The sequence below is a fragment of the Ostrea edulis genome, chromosome 1, assembly GCF_947568905.1.
Source record: "Ostrea edulis chromosome 1, xbOstEdul1.1, whole genome shotgun sequence".
Taxonomy (NCBI): Eukaryota; Metazoa; Mollusca; class Bivalvia; order Ostreida; family Ostreidae; genus Ostrea; species Ostrea edulis.
This window is the reverse complement of record NC_079164.1, coordinates 34,221,648-34,244,600: the sequence shown is the minus strand read 5'-3', so window position 1 is coordinate 34,244,600 and position 22,953 is coordinate 34,221,648. Positions and strand designations below refer to the sequence as shown.

General features: G+C 35.5%; 1 protein-coding gene across 10 annotated transcripts in view; it reads left to right on the top strand.

Moving 5' to 3' along the window:
• LOC125659042 (protein retinal degeneration B-like) overlaps window positions 1–20,535 on the top strand; it is a 49,612-nt gene extending 29,077 nt beyond the window's left edge. For 6 of the 10 annotated variants that reach the window (XM_048890632.2, XM_048890619.2, XM_048890605.2 and 3 more), the window contains 14 exons: window positions 1,724–1,816; window positions 2,368–2,493; window positions 2,866–3,046; window positions 4,340–4,547; window positions 4,886–5,543; window positions 5,692–5,838; window positions 9,114–9,262; window positions 9,739–9,861; window positions 10,804–10,920; window positions 13,349–13,494; window positions 13,804–13,953; window positions 15,049–15,232; window positions 17,057–17,185; window positions 17,748–20,535. In XM_048890632.2, coding sequence (XP_048746589.2) covers window positions 1,724–1,816; window positions 2,368–2,493; window positions 2,866–3,046; window positions 4,340–4,547; window positions 4,886–5,543; window positions 5,692–5,838; window positions 9,114–9,262; window positions 9,739–9,861; window positions 10,804–10,920; window positions 13,349–13,494; window positions 13,804–13,953; window positions 15,049–15,232; window positions 17,057–17,185; window positions 17,748–18,074 — 2,738 coding nt within the window. In that variant the 3' untranslated portion in view covers window positions 18,075–20,535. Of the gene's footprint in view, window positions 1–1,720; window positions 1,817–2,367; window positions 2,494–2,865; window positions 3,047–4,339; window positions 4,548–4,885; window positions 5,544–5,691; window positions 5,839–9,113; window positions 9,263–9,738; window positions 9,862–10,803; window positions 10,921–13,348; window positions 13,495–13,803; window positions 13,954–15,048; window positions 15,256–17,056; window positions 17,189–17,747 lie in introns of those variants that run through there. The other 4 variants (XM_056146536.1, XM_056146526.1, XM_048890596.2 and 1 more) reach the window with 2 other exon arrangements.
• The last annotated feature ends 2,418 nt before the right edge of the window (window positions 20,536–22,953 follow it).

The window sequence follows — 22,953 nt, the reverse complement described above, 5'->3', positions numbered from 1 at the left end:
GCTATGCGAAGTTTTAAGACGAGGTTATGCGAAGTCTAAGACGAGGCAATATGAAATCTAAGAAAAGGCTATGCTAAGTCTAGGACGAGGCAATGCAAAGTTTAAGACAAGGCAATGCGAAGTTTTAAGATGAGGTTATGTGAAGTCTAAGACGAGGCTATGCGAAATCTAATACAAGGCTATGCAAAATCTAAGACGAGGCTATGCTAAGTCTAGGACGAGGCAATTCAAAGTTTAAGACGAGGCAATGCGAAGTCTATGACGCAGATCTTGTTCCAAAGGTGGAATTTCATTATCTCACACATGTAGATATATCTACAGTTCAGTGCATTGATTTATGTGCTTTTTGAAAATTCAAAATTATCAAAATCTTCATTTGAACTTCAATGCAAAAACTAATCAGACAACCAGAAAGAGCTTACCCGAAAATGGTATTACTATAAAAAAGAAAAAATCTGGAGATAGATGATTGTCCTTCTGAATCTTAAAGAAAACAATACATAAAATATTTTACTTCATTATGTAACAAAAATCAAACAAAATATATATGTTGTGATCAGTGTAGAAGTGTAATCCAGAAAAACACAGGAGTAACATCTTTCTTGCATTGTTGATTATGTGAGAAAGTATCCTATTGAATGATTGAATCTTAAGATACAGAATGCATCATTATTTTCTATGTTTTTTAAATCACAACAGAGGTACTTCACAATTAATTTAAAACTACATATTCTATATTTTTAAAAAATTATTGAATTCTTAACTTGTACATTCTCTCTCTCTCTCTCTCTCTCTCTCTCTCTCTCTCTCTCTCTCTCTCTTCTCAGATGTAAATTATATTATTCTTTGAACTAAGAATTGATACAGTTCAATGAACTTATTAATTTTAAAAAATATATAATTTCTAATTACTGTGATAATTTGCCGACTTTGCTTGTGATATTGGGTTTTGCTGATAGAGTCTGTCATTTTGATATCAAGTTTTGAGAGTGCTCTACACCATTTTGGGTTATTTTCTTTTCTTTTTTTTTTTTTTTTTTTTTTTTTTTTTGTAATGTTATTTACAATTTTGTTGAATCTTTTGTTTACTTGGGTTTTTAAGGGGAAAAGGTGTTGGTTTTTTCCCTGTTTAATTGTCTAATCATTGTGGTGGAGAGTGTTGTGTCTGGTTGTGATAAATACTATTTTGATTTTTTTAAAAACTAGTTAAAGCAGGACAGAGGTGAATGAGATATGTGAGAGGTGTGAAATGTTCCCATCAGAGATGTTTAATATATCCCAACACAAAATAAACCAAGATCTATTTGTGTCATTTTAACAAATGCAATGAAAACTTGTCTGATATAGTGATATTTAGTGCTAGAAAAATCTCTTTACTTGATCAGAATTCAAAATTTGGAGTGCTGAAATATGTTCACAGTTTATATAAGAATTTGGATAGAAGGCATTCTGAGTGGATGATTTTCACTACAGTGAAACCTGTCTAATCCAACATGATGTGAGAGACAGATTTAGTGTCAAAATACACAGGGTGTCAGATTGCACAGCATAATGAACATATAAATAAGATGAAAATAAGGTCAGAATGGACAATGAAATGGAGTACACAGATATCGAGTTACACAGGTCAAATTGTAGATATATGTATTTTGAGACTAAAGGGTATTATTCCTGCAGATTGATTTATCCATGAGTGAATAAATCATGAGTTTTTTTTCAGCAGATGAAGAAGAAAAGCAGGAGGTGCGATCAGAGCTGGTCACTAGTGGTGATGAGTATGCCGACGCCCAGTCAAACACTTCAGAGGATCACATAGGTCAGTCTGGATGAAAAGTTTTCAGTAATACACGATTTGCTCTGTGTATGAGAAATACTTGTATTCAGATGTTTCCCCAAGTTCTCAAATGTTTGTTGTCCTCTTGTGTGTGGTTGTTTTCTCATGGTTACATCATGAATATTACTTCTGGTAACAGGGGGCTCACTTTGACTGTTTACTTGTACAAGCAATCACATATAAACTCTCGCAAGTTACGGATTGTGTTGAACGCCACTGTCACAGCTTTTTGAAGATGCCATGGCCAAATAATTTGAAGACAACATTCTGTGTGACGAGGGAATGATTTAGCCCCTAAAAAATGTAAAGATTCATATGAAATCTACGGGATATGGATTTTTTTCTTCAAATTTCAATTAGATAAATTGTGACAAAACTGATAATTGTTACATTCCTTTTTTCACTATTTCTTATTCTTTGACAAAAATTTAATTTGATCATCTCCCTAATTACACTACACATTTAGACCTGAGGAAGGCATTGAATGCTAAATTAGTTAAGCTCAATATATCACTTTTTTTGAATTTTAACAGACACATCTCTAGGTAAAAAGATGGAACACTTCCGACAGCATTTCAGTGCCGAGCAGAACAAAGATATGTCTCCCCCACTGTCAGCGAGCTGTAAAACCAGCATCCTTTTCCTGGTTTTACACGGAGGTAAGAATTAACATATTAATTTTTAGATATATCAAATACTTAAAAGACTCTTTGAAAATATGTCATATTAACCATTTCAATGCTGAGAAGTTTTTTCCCTATGATATATTTGCTGTGGTGTAATGATTTGTTCTGTTTTAAATTCACCATATTTCAATTTTCCTTTTCACTAGGGCTGCAATGGTTTCAAAGTTTTATTATTTTATAATTTTATGCCTCATTTAAATCCATCTGAGAAGATTGGGGGCAAAAAAGGTGGAAATTATATTGGATGAAAATATTCCATTGTATATAATGAGTTGTTATCAAATTAGATTTTACTACTTATGTGTATTTACTTTAGAATATGCAAGATAGTTTTCTGTTCTATAGGAAATTTGCTTGACATGCATATAGACCATGTCCAAGCTTCTAAGAGAAGTGATTTCAGCACGGTCAAGTCAACGTTTGAACAAGTAATGAGGACCCATTATCCTGGAGCACTTGGCCACATTGCCTTCAGACTGGTCTCCTGCCCCCAGATCTGTACAGAAACAGTCAATCTTCTTGCCAGGTAAGGCTTTTAGAATCAGCTTAGAGGTGTTGTAGCCTTAGGTGACTGAAGTGATACTGACACTTTTTATGTGATAGTTGTACACTTCATGTTTTTATGTCTACATCTTCCAATGTTTTTGCCCTTTGATATCTATGCAAATTGTAATTATAGTTAATTCCTCGTGAATTTAATGCAGTTGCAAGTAGACAATGCATGTATGAATACAGATAAATATAGTATGTCTATTCTAACGATTAAGAATTCCTAAAGGAATGAAAGTAGAATTTAGATATTAGAAATAAACTTTAGTTTGAAAATACATGAGGGTATGAATTGCTTCCTGTGAGCTTACTTTTCATAAAGTGCCAACAAATAAGTATGCTGTCATGAAGCATCACAGTTCATACCTTCATATATATTCAAAAATTGAATTTATTTCTTAAATATGCTCATTTTTAGACGGAACATACATGTATTATGGTACACCGTGATGTCTGTTTATCTTTCCATCTGTCCGTTTGGGGTTTTCTGTTTCTATTTTCATTTCCCAGTCACATGTCAAGCTGAAACTTGTGTAGCTTCTTTTAGGGTCACTCTAGATTATGTTGTAGATTAGACCTCTCTTGCAAGAGATTTTTTTTCTTTTATTCGAAATTTAATGTTACATGAAGGTACCTGATTTGTCAGTCTGACTTCTCTGAAGTTTTCTTTTGAGAACCTTATTTTACAGAATGTTTGTATGGATATTGAGGAGATCTTGATTTTCTTCAATTTTTGAGAAAATTACAAGTAGTTGAATGTTGAACTGAAACTTACAGGTAGTCAGTTTTGAGTAAATATACTCCTCTCACAGTTTTCAAGCTAAAGGCCTTTGTAAACAACTTGAAGGTGTGCATATTTCAAGGATTTTTATTCCTAACTTTCTTTGTTGTTTGAAAAAATTACAAGTTGAAATTAGTCATTTTGAATTAATTTACACTCAGAGCTATTGGTTTGTGTATTTACCTACTGTCACAGTTTTTAACAGAGGACTTTTATTCATATGATGCAAAAGAAAGTATGCTGCAGCTTGATGATTCTGTTACTACCTTCAGTAAAGTTCTACAACTCATAGCTTGAGAAGAATACCCCACATAAGCTGTTGATGGATGTATTATGTACTGTTTCTGGTACTTTTGTGAGTAGTTGTACAGCTCATGTTTGTGAGTAGTTGTACAGCTCATGTTTGTGAGTAGTTGTACAGCTCATGTTTGTGAGTAGTTGTACAGCTCATGTTTGTGAGTAGTTGTATAGCCTATACACATTTTTCAGCCTCAGTCCCTATGGATATGACACACAGACACCAAAATCTAAGGATGCTTCCTTCTGGACCCAGGATTTTGTCCCTCTCGGTGCCATCTCCATGTTTGCATCCTCTAACCCAGAGTATCACGAGAGTGTCAACAAAATGGTGGCCAAAGCCAACCTTATGTACCAGGACTTTCTCAGTTCAGAGGAGGGCAAGGGATTTAATGGACAGGTAAGGTACAGCATTCCTCAGTTCAGAGGAGGGCAAGGGATTTAATGGACAGGTAGGGCACAGCATTCCTTAGTTCAGAAGAGGGCACAGAATTCCTCAGTTCAAAGGAGGGCAAGGGATTTAATGGCACAGTATGCCTCAGTTCAGAGGAGGGCAAAGGATTTAACAGACAGGTAGGGCACAGCATTTCTCAAATCAGAGGAGGATGGGGGATTTAAAGTACAGGTGGGGCACAGTGTTCGGAGGGCAAGGGATTTTTAAAAAGACAGGTGGAAAAGTAGCCCTTGTTTCATTAGAGATGAGTTTGCTGTTTAACAAGTGTGTGTACTGTTTTACAGGTGTGTCTGTTGGCTGATGCCACTGGGTCCCTCATGGCCTATGATGCTTTGACTATGTCTGGCTTACACTTTGGTCGAGGACTCAGTACGTACGACAGTAACACCAGCCTAAACAATGAAAGCATGCCAAGGTGTTCAATTGTTAAGACTTCTGACTCCAACCACCAGCTGAGCCTCAGTGATCCTGATCTTTCAAAATGTGAGATTAAAGACTGTGCATGTAACACGACGATGGCTGACAAACAGTTAAGTAAAAGTGATATTTTGTCCTCAGATAACAAACTTAGAAGGCAGAATTCGACACAAAGACATTCTGTGGCATATCTCAATGTTAGTGACCACCCCGAGCACGTGAGACGGACCAGTACCGGGAGTAATTTTGATGGATCTTACCTGAAGCTGGACTTTGAAGTGTCAGAGTTCTTCATGTTGGGGTCACCTCTTGGCCTGGTGTTGGCCTACAGGAGAATGGTCATGGGAGATGAGTCTCCACCCCAAAGTCCCTTGTGCAATCAGGTGTATAATTTGTTCCACTCCAGTGATCCTTCTGCAGTGAGGCTGGAGCCTCTTGTTCATGATTCGTTCAAGCATATCTCACCCGTGAAGATCTCAAGGTACAACAAATTTCCTCTCGGAGATGGGGAACCCATCCATGTTGGTAAGTGAAATGATTCTAATTATTACAGGAAAGCTTGAGGTTTTTTGATAAATCTGCATGCTCAGGTGCTTTTGTTTTTCAGAAATAAAGGTAGAAAACAATGCCAACACTTTTAAAAGCACTATTTTGGGATGTTTTCTTTTTGCAGTGGAGACGTTACAGAGTAACATGAGCCTTTTTACCAGTCGTCGTCGATTCTCCTCCGGTCCTGTCCTCCAGCGGCAGGGAAGCATCACGAGTAACATCTCCCAGATGTCTGGTCTGGGAGAGTCCACCGTGTCCTTCATCACCAACGGTCAGTGGCAGAATAGCCCCAGGACAAAACTGTGTTTTATATATGAAATCTTCATGCCCCCCCCCCCCCCCCCCCCCCCCCCCCCCCAGTTTCCATTCATTATCTCTGCTATGGATACACATATTCGACTGAAATTTTGGTATATAGGTTAGGTACTTCATAAGAATGTCCAGGTTAAGTCTTTATTTGGTTATGGTTGAATGATTTTTTACAGAGTTGTGCACCTTGGACTTAAAGAATTTCAAACAATTTGTAGTAGCAACAACCATGCTCGCTAGGTGGCGCGTCATGTTCTATTTTTATTTCTACAGGAAAAGTGGGACGAGGTTCCACCCTATTTTTTACGGGCTAGTAAGAATAAACCTAGAGCCTACGAATGATGCGAAGTTGATCGTTCGGATCTAAAATAGCTATATTTAGCGTATCTCACGTGATTAGGCACATTCCAGAAAATCCCTTTGAGATTGAAGTGATTAAACAGAGCGAGTATATGTAAACATTTACTTAACGGTGAAATACGCAACAAAGAGTGACATATTAATACATTTTATGCATGAATAAATTATACTGAGGTCAAACATGGACGATAATTGCCCGTGTTCATATAGTATTTGATTGATTTAGATATCCAAGGGAAGATAACTCCCATTATTAACGTACTCACAACGTACCGGTGGTATACAATAATACAATGTTTATACATTTCTGAATGATGAGTGAATCTTTATTTTCATCAGAATCTTTTCCATCACACTCACAGACCAGGTCCCCATACCCCTACCAGTATCAATCTGTGACTGAAAGCAGTGCGGTATTTAATTTGATATAGTCTAGAGGAAATTCGAAATATGGTAGTGACATTTCTTCCTCACTGAATTAGCTGGATTTTTAACGTTTAAAGAAAAGTGGGGTATGGACTGGGGGGTTAAAAATGCTATTTGCCAAATTTTCAACAATATTAATTACAAGGCAAGGCAAAAGGGGTCATAAGCTACAGATGATGCAATTTTCACTTGCAAGTTGCACTGCCACTAGTTACACTTAATAATTAGTGACTTACTTACAGATAAATAAAGTAACTTAAAAATATTTTATTTATTTATTTATCTGTCATTTCATTTCATTTTTTTTAATATCATGGTTTGTACTTGAAGAGTCATCGCAATAAAGGGACATTAATTATTAGTGTTACAAAAAAAATCTGGTCATGGAGTTTTTAAATTTCTGAATTTTGAAAAAATAAAAATAAATAAGTAATAGATTCTGATACCACTCAGCCCCCCGACTGGCCAGAGAGTTCTGCTTCTGCCAGTTCTGATGCAACTAGCTCAGCCCCCAGACTGGCCAGAGAGTCCACTGTTTCGGTAAATTCTGATAATGATGCAACTCAGCCCCCCCCCCCCCCCCCCCCCCCCCGACAGCTCTACCAGAAATTCTCGGAAAAGACTTGCTGATGTTTAATAAATCAGTTTTCCTATTAATTTTACTTTTGCTCCTGTTCATCAGCTCATTAGGCTATGGCCCAATCTGATTAAATTTAAGAATGTTGATCCGCTCCGTATTCCTCTTCCTTTCCTGTATCTGTGAAGTCCAGAGGTGAGATATATTCTTTCCAAAACAACTAAGAATGTTCATGGAACAATTTAGTATTAATTGTTTCCTTTTCTTTTGTATGCCTTATTTCAAGAAATAACTTTCAGGTCACTTTTTAATGTGAAATGGAACATTTTCAATTTTTGATAACCTGACGGTAGGGGTGTTTAAGACACTATACCTCATTTTCTGTAAGGAAGTGGAGTAAAAGGAATTCAGAATTGGATTCAGCATACTCAAAATTGGTAATTACACCTGCTTTTTATTGTTTTGGGTAATGGTGTTTCAAGAAATAAAGTTGGGTCACTTTTTGATGCGAAATGAAACATTTTCCGTTTTTGGCAACCTGACGGTAGGGGTGTTTAAGACACTATACCTCATTTTCTATAAGAAATTGGAGTAAAAGGAATCCAGATTTGAAATCAGCATACTCAAAATTGATAATTACACCTGATTTTTATTGTTTTGGGTAATTTTTAAAAAATGGGTGGTGGTTGCTATTTGTAGTTGATGCTCATTATCTTAGTCATACATGGACATTTAAAAAAAGAATGAAATTCAGGATATAGATATGTCACAAGAATACACAGGTCAAGTTTGTGTTTGGGTTAGGTCGAAAACATTTTTGCCCTTTGAACTTAGAAAATTTCAAACAAAATCAGTCTCCACTCATTATCTTATTCCTACATGGACATTTTGAATTGAAATATAGGATATAGATATATGAGAATAAGTAGGTTAATAAGTACAAGGTTTTCGTCAAATAATTTTGGCAGAGTTATGCCCCATGTACTTAGAAGAAAATTTTAAACATTTCAGTTTCTGCTCATTATATTGGTCATACATGGACATTTTTAATTGAAATTAGAATATAGATATGTCTTGAAAATATTCAGGTCAAGTTACTACTATTTGGTTGTGATTAAATAATTTTTGGAAGAGTTGAGCCACTTGGATTTTGAAATTTTTTAAACAATTCAGTTTCCTCTCATTAACTCAGTCATGCATGGACATTTTGAATTAAAATTTGGGATATTCATATGTCATGAAAATATGCAGGATAAGTGCTGATATGGGTCTGGTCGGTTAACTTTTGACATAGTTATGGCCCTTGGAATGGGGGCATCTGTATCGCTCCAACAAATCTAGATTTCTTCTATTCAAATTGTATACAAATAGATAAAAGAAAAGTCTTTATACAAAAAAACAAATTATTAATATCCCCATCATTTTAGACACTTAATCCATATAATCAAGTATTAAGAAAATGTTCTGTATTGTCTAAAGTTTAAAAAAAGAATAGATGCCTGTTTTAGGGAAAGCCTTTGTGCTCCTTGTTTGTTCAAAAACTTTAGCATTTTAAACTGGTTTTTAAGGATATTGTTAAAACAATTACCAACTCTGTGACATTACATTCCAATCAAAAGAATCAATGGAGGGAGGCAGGTATTGCATTTGTTAATATATTAGTTTAGAAACTGTTGGATTTCAGTGAAATTCAGGAATGTTAATCTTCATTGTCTTGTACACACATAACCCTTTGGCAATATTTTCATGTAAGGAGTACTTCTGTATGAAATTTTTCTTTCTTGTCAGTTAACATGGCTGTTTTATAGATATTGATTGCTGCAGAGTTTGACTTTGTCTGCTTTGTGGTGTAAAGTTTGACCTTGACCTTGTAGTGGCCAGTCGGTGGTGGGGTAACAAGAGAGTGGACTACGTCCTGTACTGTCCTGAGGTCCTCCACTCCTTTCCCGTGTCCGCTCTTCCACATCTCTTCCACGCCAGTTTTTGGGAGTCCTCTGATGTTGCCTCCTTCATCCTCCGCCAGGTGAGTCCACTCATCAAAGAATCCAGGTGAGTTCACTCATTAAATCACTCCAGGTGAGTTGGCTCATTAATGAACTCCAGGTGAGTTGACTCATAAAAGAACTCCAAGTGTTCACTGATTAAAGAACTCTAGGTGAGTTCACTGTTTAAAGAATTCCAGGTGAGTCCACTCGTTATAGAACACCAGGTAAGGTCATTTGTTATAGAACAGGTGAGATAATTCATAATGGAGCACCAAGTGAGGACCATGATAAAGATCATAATCGTGAGAATCATATAACCTGTATAGATAAATTTTAATTAGTGTCCACATTGGAGCTGATAATGAATTACTATACTAATATAGAATCCTTTTTAAACATTTACAGTACTTAATATATGCTTCACAGGTTCTTTTCAACTACTTAAAAGTATTGTACTTCTTATGAAGAAAGCCTTGGATTCAAAACTGAAAATTTAATTGTGTTTCTTTCTCAGGTTTTGAGGCATGACATGGCTCTGTTAGAAGCTGCGGAGGATGATGTCGATTTACAGTCCAGTCTGAGTGGAAAGGTCGCACGAGAAAAATGGTTAAAACGCAGAACAACTATTAAAGTCAAGGTACGGAACTACTGCAGGTCTAAACCAGCAATGATACCGTCGATTCCTTTGTGTACGCGAGTAACACATTGTTGTGTACTTCTGAAAGAAGCATCACCCACGAAATAAAATTACTAAGCTTTCATTTTTGTATTGTTAAAATACATGTAGTAACTCTCAATCAACATACCACTTGAGAACTCTTGTGATTTGACACCCGAGTCATTTTGTGGTATTATGTACTTGTGCAAAATAAGCAAAAACAGTATACAATGTACATTGTAGATTTACATTCTAGGTTTTACACAAATCCTTTTTGCGATAAGAGAATTCATATTTGAGTAATGAATTTCAAGGCTGTATTTTGGGATATATTAATGGAATCGTGAGTATTTTCAGTTTAATCGGCAAAGCTGGTGACACAGAAATTACCCTATGCTTCCATTGGTTAAATTTTCCCATAAAACAAACAACCTAGACTTTTATTCAGTATATTATGCTCAGAATAATTCTCAACACAAAGTGAGCCTCTTTGTGACATATTGATGAGATCCTGTATAAGATATATAAGTATTGAATTATTAATGACAAAACATGAAAGTAAATACTGTGTTTTTGTACACACTTTCTGATTGATTGGTTGTATGTTGTTTAACTTCCCTCTCGAGAATTTTTCACTCATATGGAGTGAAGGGCTGCAAAATTTAAGCCTTTGCTCGATGCTTACGGCCTTTAAGCAAGGAGGGATCTTTATTGTGCCACACCTACTGTGGCATGGGACCTCGATTTTTGCAGTCTCATCTAAAGGACTGCCTCATTTAGTCACGTATTATGACAAGCATGGGGGGTACTGAAGACCTATTCTAACCCGGATTCCCATGGAATACACACTTTCTAAAAAGACTTGCTCCTGTAACATATTTCATTCAGCTGTCTTGTCAATGAAACTTTATATTTTTACAGAATTTACAGTCTAATCACAGAGGAAATGACATCATGGTATTGGAAGACAAGCCCCAGGTTATTACAGCGAGGTTCATGTACGGCTCATTTGATGTGACCTCTCTGTCAGGAGAAAAGGTAGCTACAAAAAATGTTATCAAGGTTAAGTCTCGTGAAGGGCTCATGTCTGTCAACATGTCATAAAAATGTTATCAAGGTTAGGTCTCGTGATGGGCTCATGTCTGTCAACACGTCATAAAAATGTTAATCAAGGTTAGGTCTCGTGATGGGCTCGTGTCTGTTAACACGTCATAAAAATGTTATCAAGGTTAGGTCTCGTGAAGGGCACGTGTCTGTTAACATGTCATAAAAATGTTATCAAGGTTAGGTCTCGTGAAGGGCTCATGTCTGTTAACTCGTCATAAAAATGTTATCAAGGTTAGGTCTCGTGAAGGGCTCATGTCTGTTAACTCGTCAGAAAAAATGTTATCAAGGTTAGGTCTCGTGAAGGGCTCATGTCTGTTAAGTCGTCAGAAAAAATGTTATCAAGGTTAGGTCTCGTGAAGGGCTCATGTCTGTTAACTCGTCAGAAAAAATGTTATCAAGGTTAACTTTCGTGATGGGCTCATGTCTGTTAACTCGTCAGAAAAAATATGCTGATGGCAAACTGCTAGGCACAAATAATTTTGATTCATTATGAGTGTAATTTGTTATATCCAATAAGTTCATGATATGATTAAAACTACAGGGAATGAAAATCACTTTGTTGTAATATTCATATTTATATGTATTGTTTTAAAATATAAACTAGATTTAAGTACACATACTAAAATATATGGTTGACCCATTCATTACTTTTAACGGAACGGCCAAGGTACCCTTTGACCTTGATGATGCTCCTTATTTAGTAATGATTACTTGGACAGGTGGTATTAAAAAACTTGATTGAACTAGTTTGCAACAAACATGCATTTATTGTCCCAGATGAAGGCAATGTCAGTTTCAATAATAATTCAAAAAGATTCAATGAATGTAAATATATAGAGATGAAAGATGTTGTATATTTCAGGCTTTGCTTGTCGAGTATACTCAGTTGGATGTGTGATATTTTTATTTTATATACATATTTGGATTTGATGTCTTTATTGGTACAGTCGATTGTTTACAAAAAGAAATGCTCCATCAATGACACAGTATTTAGGATTGCAACAGAAATGTTCCATCAATGACACAGTATTTAGGTTTGCAACAGAAATGTTCCTTCAATGACACAGTATTTAGGATTGCAACAGAAATGTTCCTTCAATGACACAGTATTTAGGATTGCAACAGAAATGTTTCATCAATGACACAGTAATTAGGATTGCAACAGAAATGTTTCATCAATGACACAGTATTTAGGTTTGCAACAGAAATGTTCCTTTAATGACACAGTAATTAGGATTGCAACAGAAATGTTCCTTCAATGACACAGTATTTAGGATTGCAACAGAAATGTTCCTTCAATGACACAGTATTTAGGATTGCAACAGAAATGTTTCATCAATGACACAGTAATTAGGATTGGAACAGAAATGTTTCATCAATGACACAGTATTTAGGATTGCAACAGAAATGTTTCATCAATGACACAGTATTTAGGATTGCAACAGAAATGTTCCATCAATGACACAGTATTTAGGTTTGCAACAGAAATGTTCCATCAATGACACAGTATTTAGGATTGCAACAGAAATGTTCCTTCAATGACACAGTATTTAGGATTGCAACAGAAATGTTCCTTCAATGACACAGTAATTAGGATTGCAACAGAAATGTTCCATCAATGACACAGTAATTAGGATTGCAACAGAAATGTTCCTTTAATGACACAGTAATTAGGTTTGCAACAGAAATGTTCCTTCAATGACACAGTAATTAGGATTGCAACAGAAATGTTCCATCAATGACACAGTATTTAGGATTGCAACAGAAATGTTCCTTCAATGACACAGTATTTAGGTTTGCAACAGAAATGTTCCATCAATGACACAGTATTTAGGATTGGAACAGAAATGTTCCATCAATGACACAGTATTTAGGATTGCAACAGAAATGTTCCATCAATGACACAGTATTTAGGATTGGAACAGAAATGTTCCTTCAATGACACAGTATTTAGGATTGCAACAGAAATGTTTCATCATGTTTTCATAGTTTGAGAAAATGAGCTAGTTCATTAAGACCTGATTAATCCCCACAAAAATTACTAGTACTGATTTTGCAGTATGCTAAAATAAAAATCTGCTAAAACTACTTGCCCACACTGCCCATGTCTACAAAGATGCTCAGGCTCAGACGAGCTCAGGCTTAGACAAACTCAGGCTCAGACGAGCTCAGGCTTAGACAAACTCAGGCTCAGACGAACTCAGGCTCAGACAATATGTCTGAAGGTTTAGCTATCTTTGGGTAGTCAGTAGTGTGAGAGAGGCTGCCACCTGTGAAGTAAATCTTTAGATCTCGGATCTTTTTGAGAGAGGCTGGTACCTATGAAGTGAATGTCTAGATCTCCATCTCTCTCCCTCAGGTGGACATACATGTGATGAACCAGCTCAGTGGGGAGTGGCAGTACCAGGGCACGGAGGTAACCGATAAAAATGGCAAGCTGCAGTACACGATTCCCACCAACCGGAGCCTGCCCCAGGGCATGCACCCAGTCAAAGTGGTCATCAGGTACAGTAGGACACCCCAGGGGATATACATTTTTTTTTCATTTTCTTTTTTTTTCAACTTAATGAACATTTTATTTTGAAAATATGAGGATCATACAAAGAGCTGAAAGTCTGGTTTCAAAAGCTTCATGTGACTGCCGGGGCCCAACTCTTCTGGCTTAATGCCAGAATCCGGGAACAGATGTTTCTGGCATATTGTAAATGGTTATGATATTCTTAAAAGTGACCTGTTCTTATTTGTATGTGATGATTGTAGTTTATGTAAATTGTTTCCATGGTTTTTGTACCTGTGTGTTTTGTTATTCTGTAGAGGTGATCACAGTTCAGCGGACTTCTATTTGTGTGTCCTTCCACCTAAGACAGAAACTGTTGTCTTCAGTATTGACGGTTCCTTCACTGCCAGCATGTCAATATCGGGGAAGGATCCGAAAGTCAGGCCAGGAGCGGTGGACGTTGTCAGGTCAGTGTGGAGAGAGGATCTATTGATGTGTGATAGCTGTGTCTTTATCATAGGAGAGAATTCATTGATGTGTGAATGTTGTGTCTTTATCATAGGAGAGAATTCATTGATGTGTGAATGTTGTGTCTTTATCATAGGAGAGAATTCATTGATGTGTGAATGTTGTGTCTTTATAATAGAGAATTCATTGATGTGTGAATAATAGAATCCTTCATTAGTACGAGTGTGAGATAAGGAAATTCCACCGAGGGGACAAGATTCGCAGTCTTGGACGAGGCTTTGCCGAGTCCTAGACAGCGAATCTTGTTCCAGAGATGGAATTTCCTTATCCCACACGAGTAAATAATGAAGGATTATTTTTCTCACATTTTAACTACAGTTTAGTGCATAAAATTAGCAGCTTTCAGAAAATTTTGGGTTATCAAAATCCTCATTTGAACTTCGATGCAAAAACTAATTAGATAGGCAGAAAGAGCATACCCGAAAATGGTTTACATTGTAAGTGTAAACTAAAAAACCCAAGGTTTTCCACCAGAAAGCTATACTACATTAAAATTTAAAGATAACAATGCAAAATATTTTTACTTCACTGTGTAATGTAAATCTTCACCGTGTAACGTAAATCATAGAAAATATATGATGTCACAATCAAATGACGTCGCAGCAGTGTGAGACAGAAAAATCTCACATGGCTGCCTCACATCGGTAAAGTCGATCTCACACTGGTGATAATGTGAGAATGTTGTGTCTTTATAATAGGAGAGAATTCATTGATGTGTGAATGCTTTATCTTTATCATAGGAGAGAATTCATTGATGTGTGAATGTTGTGTCTTTATAATAGGAGAGAATTCATTGATGTGTGAATGTTGTGTCTTTATCATAGGAGAGAATTCATTGATGTGTGAATGTTGTGTCTTTATCATAGGAGAGAATTCATTGATGTGTGAATGTTGTGTCTACACCATAGGAGAGGATCTATTAATATGTGAATGTTGTAGATATCTGTCATAGGAATGTTGTAGGAGAAGATCTAGCAATGATTTGATTTATTGGTATATGAGTGAATATAAGCAGAAATATGTTTGTTTTACAGACACTGGCAGGAACATGGCTACCTGATCCTGTACGTGACCGCCCGTCCGGACATGCAGCATAAGAAGGTCGTCTCTTGGCTTGCTATGCACAATTTTCCACATGGCATGGTTGCTTTTATGGATGGTCTTTCAAAGGATCCACTGAAGCAGAAACTGGCTTACCTCAAGACTCTGCAACTGGAGGTCGGTACATAAACTTGTGTACTGTAAGTCACGTTTTATTCATAAGAATTTTATGTACACATAATAATGCAAGATCCTCTCAATGTAAAAATAAGTTTTTGTGATAAGTAACCTGTATACTGAGTTTTACACTTGTGATAAAAAAGATCACTTTCATAGTAAGGAATCAAAGTTATAAACACAACAAGTATCCGTCCTTTATTAGAAATAATGGACAGTTATTGTCAACTTATTGGACACCTAACAGGTAAATTTTTAGATACAAGTAGATTCTCTTCTATAGAAAAGCCTAAAATAACAAAGACTTACATCACAAATATGTTTTAATATGTGAATAAAAAGGGTAAAAAAGCATTTGAATTGTGTTTATAAAGATTGCTTCATTCTACTCAATCATCAACAACTGATGTATACAAAACATTTATTTCTTGAATAAAAGCTTACAAGGATAGACTTTTAAAATCTGAAAAAACTAAATCGCATCATAACACTTTGGGAAGAAAAAACCAAAATAGTGAAAATTATTTATTGATCACAAAAGATATTGGATTTAACAAATGGATATTGTTATTTCCTGTGGCGACTCTCACTATATTTGATTTTTTGTTGTTGTTGCAATAAACATGATAAAGACAAGGTACAACAAATGAAAATGATAAATTTTTATCATGATAGTAATCTTAGTATACACATTTACTCGTTTTGTAATTATGTCTCCCCTCTTTCAGGGGAGATATATTGTTTTTCTACTTTCTGTCCATCCGTCCGTCCATCTGTTTATCACAAAATCTTGCGAAAACGCTTCTCCTCCTATATGTCTTATCGGATAGACTTGAAACTTTGTACAATGCTTCATTGCCATTTGTAGTTGTCCAATTATTTTCCTAGAACCTATAGTGGATCTTAAATGGGGTGGAGGATGTGAAATAGCTTGTGAACACTTCTCCTCCTATAAGGCTTATCGGATAGATTTGAAACTTTGTATAATGCTTCATTGCCATTTGTAGATATGCATATTGGTGGGATGGGAGGATCCAATTATTTTCCTAAAAGTTATAGTGGATCTAAGAGGGGTGGAGGATGTAAAATAGCTTGTGAACACTTCTCCTATATGGCTTATCTGATGGATTTGAAATTTTGTACAATACTTCATTGCCATTTGCAGATGTGCGTATTGTAGGGACAGGGGGGTCCAATTGTTATCCTTAAAGTTATAGTGGATCTGAGGGGTGAAGGATGTTAGATAGTTTGTGAACACTTCTCCTATGTGGCTTATCAGAGTTCATAATGTATATGTTCCTGCTTATGCTTTCTCTTCCATATCAATCAGTACATTAAGGGGAGAAGGTTTCATTTAGAGCACTTCCAATTTGGGGAACTGGGGAGACATTTGTTTTTCATAAACACAATCTCTAGTTTAGAGGATTTATACAAAACGTCTTCATTTACACATGTAATCATTTTGCCTTTATGTATATATGCAGTATATCACAAAGCCGATTAAGTATACTCGACTACTTTCTCTAGGAATATACTCTTAAACAATCAAAGAAACTAGTCCAGTATACTAAATCGGCTTTGGGATATTTTTATTATACTACTACTTGTGCAGAGTTTTCTATACTTATTTCTGGAATATATATATATTGATTGATTTCATACTTCTTATGTAGCTTTGTTATCAAGAGAGGAAAAACCTTATTGATTTTAAGGTCAAAAGGTCATGGTCACTATTGTGGACATTCATTGTGAGGGGATATTATATTTAGATTTGACTACTTGAGTGGTGTTGATTTTTTGAGATATGCTTCATGTATGTTTCAGACTCAGATACTATACAAGGCCGGCTATGGCTCCAATAAAGACATTTACGTGTACAAGGAGTTGGGCCTCAGCCCTCAACAGATCTACATTGTAGGGAAGTCCTCCAAGAAACAGCTGAGTCAAGCCCAGGTATTCCAATTGGCAGTAAAAAATTTGTCTTGTCAGTTTTTTTTCCCCCTGATCTACTCCGAACTTCAATGATCAGATGCTGTAAATCAATAATCACATGTTGTTAATGCTGATATTTTCCTATGCTTATTTCATCCAATTTGTATATGTATTTTGAGCTGATAGATGTCACAAGAATATTAAATGACCAATCCAACTTGCAATTTACTGATAGTTAAAGTCATGCAGTAGTAAGTGTTCAATAAATGGAAATGGACATTCTATAGATACAAACCTAATTAGTCACAATTTGACGGGAAGAAGTTCTTCAGGAGCATTCAGTGCTGAAAATTTTTCGGGTTTCCCAATTTGCAAATAAAAACTCTTAACCTCACAATTTGCAAGTTTCGAGCCCTTGGATGTATTCACTTACATCTGGTCTTAAACCAAGATATCGATTTTGTTAAATCTAAATCGGTATAAACTATCATAGTCCTTAGTATTGGTAAATGACTTTACAGAATTCAAAACCTTTATGTGCTTATTTGTCACTGGATAAATTAACTGTTGAATTTGATTGCAGGTACTGAGTGAGGGGTATGCAGCCCATTTGAGTGACCTTCGTGTACCCGGAACCACCAGACAAGCTGTCGGCAATGCCAGACTTTTCATTCAAAAAGGAGCTTTCACGAAGACATTCCAGTCTGAAGGGAAAAAGGCATTGAAAAGAGTGCCGTCTAACCCTATCCCTGCGGGGGACTTTGTGAATAAGCACGATGGACTTCTGCACACTACGATATCAGTTGGACCAGAGGGACATACCATTATACAACAAGGGGGTGCTACAAATGTCAGAACAAGGGGAACATCTCCAAAGCCAAAAATTGCTCTGAAAGATGTTCCCAGATAATGAATGTTTTACTTTGAAATAAGTTTTTATATGCTTTTGAGATGTGTGTGTGTGTCTTTATATAGTATATTTTGTAATACCATAGTGTAAGTGAAATTCATGTCCATGTCTGTGATGTTCAGTTTTTACTCCTATAAAAAATGTAGGTTATAATGTCCCAGTACACATGATAGACATTTAGATTTTAAACAACTTTTATTATACATGTATTTAGTGGTTAGCCTTTAGAGATGAAAGAGGTTAACTGATTTTAGTCAAGTGATAAATATATTATAGAATTGACATAGAAAGGTGCTTAGATGAACGTCCACTGAACCTCCCCAGACACAGGTATTTCTTCACCTGATTTGATTGCTTTTTGTTCAGTATTATAGACTTTACAGTCCAACACAGTCTAATTACACCCCCTCCCTTTATTTCTCCTTGGAGATGGGGGAGGGAGAGATAATCAGACTGAGTCCTGCACTGCCGGTATTTTAGCCAGGCTAACTTTTGTTGCTCTATGGAATGAGGTCGTTTGATTCGTTTTATTTTTATTTCTTTACATTGATTTCATGGCACAATTCCAGCGGAGTTTGACACAAACATTTACTTAATGATTATACAGACCAAGTACATTTTTATTGTGGTATTAGCCATTGTTGATAGAACTGCCAATTGTTTGAATGGGGATTTAACCAGACACTGACAAAAATCTACTTTCTGTTTTAGTTTTACTACTAGATGTATGACAATCATTGTTATTTATATGTAATTTACAACCGGAGTCTGCATATTTCTCAGTGGTACTTCTTAGAAATATTGTTCAATTGACAAAGCAAAAGTGAATTTTCTTTTCTTCTGTAACTGCATATCACATGATACAACAGGAGGGGGTTTAATCATATGATACAGCAGGGGGCAGGTTTCATCATGTGATAAAATAGGAGGGGGTTTGCACATGATAAATGAAATAATGGACTATTTTATGAAGCTCTGTGATTAAAGGGAGACTACCCTGTTTTTCCTGAGAGTATCTGGAATCAAGCTATTCCATCATTATGTTCTACTTGAAAAAGTGCTCTGTTTTTTTGCCACTGTGATCAGTTAGATATTGTGAACAAATTTTATTGTTTCTCTGGCTGTGTTCCTATTCAGTCAGTTTTATAGCTTATTTAAAAACAATTTGGAGTTTTAAAATACTGTACATGCATTTGTAAAAAATGATGTAATTTGATTTTTGATGTATAATTTGATTTCAGTTGTAATACACAACTTCATTAGTTAATCAGCAGTCATAAAACCAATTTATACCATATCAAATGAATGGCTGCTTTTGTGCACCACATGGCTGCTGTCACGGTACAGATTTTCACTGTTGTTAAAAGGATATTGTTCTGCATTACATTAAAATATATTTCAGTGTTGATAGAAATAATGTTGAACGATGTGGAACAATTTTAAAATATCAAATGATAAGGTATGAAGCCAATACTTAAATGCCCAAATACCCAAATCTTTTCTCTTTTTTCTTTTTTTTTTTACCAAATTATGTGATATGAAATACGTTGGAGCAGATATTTTTGTTAACCTCTCTATCATTAGTTTCATTCCTTCAATATTAAAGAGGCAATCATTGCCAAATTCATATTTGCCAATTATTACCAAAATGACTAAAACAGCTTTACACAGGAATCGCCACTGACATCTAATACATCATGCAAACTTTTGTTATTATTCTGATGTAAATCTCCACTGTTAATATAGAAATAAGGGCTGAAACATTACGGTGTGGAGGTAAATGATTCACTGCGTAGAATCTTTACTTATCTCCCCCAAGATCTGGTCAATTATCACAATTTTTATCTGAGATTTATTTGTCTTCATGTTAAATATATTCCAGTATTTTATTGAGGGTCCTGAATTGATGAGATTTTACTTCCTGGTTGACAGTTAAAACTCCAAAATGAAAGGTTTCATAGAAGTGAAAGTAGAGTGGATTTGACAGGGTTTTGGGTTTTATTTTTTTGTTTTTTGTTTTCTTTTTTTGTTTTTATTTTGTTTTTAATTTTTGAAGACTTTGTATAATTCTTCTCTCCTTTACGTGGAATTTTAAATGTGAAAGTTATCTGAATGTTGAAGACTTAGATTTACAGTGGCCGTTGATCTTTTCTGTTACATTACTGTCTGTGTCTTACAAATCAGTACACATGTAGATGTAAACTGTCTATCAATTGTTATGGTCATAGACATATGTATGAAAAAATATTGAATTGTATGTTGATATTTTTTTTTGTAATATTTATATGAAAACATTTTTGAAATGTGTTTTTGTTATATTGATAAACTTATTGTTAAAAGTTTCACTCCATAAATCCAAGACACATTTTATTTTGAAAACTAACTTTCTTGTTTATTCTAGTTGTTATACCAAATCTTGTTGTACTATTTCATGTTTGGTAAATAAACAAATCTATTTAGACTCGGCCTCTTTTCGTCTTTATGACTTCATTCTAGATTGAATGCCATAGAAAAATACTTGGAAATTAAAGAATGAAAAAATGCTTGAAGGATGAGAAATGTGAATATATCAACAAGGATTCAGAGATTGATTGGTTTTAGATAACCTAATTATAAGTATTTTCCTACATCTTTCTCTGGCAAATGTACATTTTTAGGGGAAACAAGGGAAAACAAATTGAATATTAGCAGGAACAACTGGGAAACAAATTCCTAGATTTACAGGTTCATGCAAAATTTTACAGATTCAAGGTTTTGCAAACATGGTTCATAAAAGACATCAGTTGTCTACAAGGAGAATTAATCCACATTATACAAGGAAATACAGGAAAAACTCTTAAATCCACATTGTACAAGGAAAACTAATCCAGATTGTACAGGGAGTATTAATCCAGTTTATACAGGGAATGCTAGGCCAGACTACAAGCACGTCGACTGCTGAACTGTAGATCGTGTGTTCGAGTCCAGCATGGGTTTTAAATTTTTCTCGGATTGCTTTCTACTAAAACTGCATTTTTTGACTAAATAAAGTAAATATGAAAGTTTACAATTTCAAAATATTGTTATACATATCCTCCACTTTTTATCCATATTAAATTTCTCTGGTGTAGCACCTCCTTAAGTTGTTCTTTAAACTCGAGAGAAGAAAACGTTGAATAAAACACATTTGGAATTGATAAGTCATTTTGTTTGGCCCATAGACCTTGAACTTTGACCCACACAATACTTATGCCTTGGTTAGTTTTAGAAGTTTGAAAAATGAAATGAGGAAATTTCGAATTTATGTTTCTTCTCATCTGCGTACAAATATCGGTTATGCCTTTAAACCTGTGCAACTTCAGGTAGGTAGGTAGGTAGAAAGGTTAGGTAGGTAGGTAATTCCCTGTCCGATAAACTAAAATTTATTTCATAGTTTGCACAGGAGGGGATGAAAGCGGGGGTGTCCCTCTGGAGCGAGACTTCAAGAGGGTGTTATGGCTTCCCCCTGGGGGTAAGGTCTATTCTAGAGCAATTCTGCTGGGGGAAGGCTCACTCTAGAGCGAGACTACCGGGAGTAAGGCTCACTCTAGAGCCAGATTTCCGGGGGGAAGGATCACTCCAGAACCAAACTTCCGCAGGGGGAAGGCTCACTCTAGAGCCAGACTTCCGTGGGGAAGTCTCACTATGGGGGGCAGTCTGGCTCTATAACACCGGCGCCCCCCCCCCCCCTAATTTTTTTTTTCAAATTTGAGGTACATCGTGGTCTCTTGTTTAGAAAAATGTAAACAATAAAAGAAGCAATAATTTCTTCCACTCTCGAAGAAATAAATGACAAAATATTTTGTTTTATTGAATATATTTTATTGGAAAAACTTACATTTCTTCCAAATGCTCTTAAAACATGCGTCATTTTATTCGTTTCATCTTATCAAAAATGATAGAAAATAGTGACAATGACTACATAGGAGACATATTTAAAGTCCTATAAAATCTGTAAAATCCAGGGGCTTCGCGAAAAAAGGCGTAATAACGCGAAAAAAGGGCGTTATTACGCCTTTCCAAAAAGGCGTATTACGCGATTTGAAAGTCATGCTTATAAATTGATTAATCATTCCATGGACCTTTTCTCTCTTTCGTTGAATATGGAGGAATTTTAAGACAGTTTCAAATCTTTACCAAGGAAGATAGATGATCCAGCTGCCCGGAAGACGGAGGAAGAAAAGATTTATTACGTAGCTGAAACCAATGCAGGAATGTAATATGGTGTACTCGCATTAAAAAAAACAAAACAACTTCAAAGAGGAATGGAGAAAAACTTGGTGTATGCGCAATTATTTATGTAGATTATAAACTTGATAAATCTACGACAATTCAATTCTTAAAAATGTTTTGTTTTTTTTAAATAGAAGTAATTTCAGTCTAAATGCACTGTACGTATATTTTCCAGATAAAGAATGAGAGATCCCACAGCCATAACTAATAAAAACATCTCGGCAAATATGTATTCAAATCTTATCTCGGAATGGATATCCGATACATCTTTTAATAGAACATGATGTAGATAAGGTCCTAAAAAGGGAATTATATTTCTAGCTAAGAATTTTCTATGTTTACACTCATGTAGATGTAGGGTACCGCTTCTGTCCAAAGACAATGTGTGGGACAAAACTTGGGAAGAAGGGGTTGTGTTTGTGCAATTTTCCATAATAAATTCAAACCGGGTAGATAAAAATAATCGAAGATTGTGCTGGGAAAAGGTTCTAGATTAAACCAATCTTTTTTTTTTACCACCACTCCCACCCCTACCCCCAAACATGTAATGGAATTGGAAAATATGCATTTATGAGACAAAAATATGCATTTATAACACAGACACCTGAAGTATGGATATTACTACCCC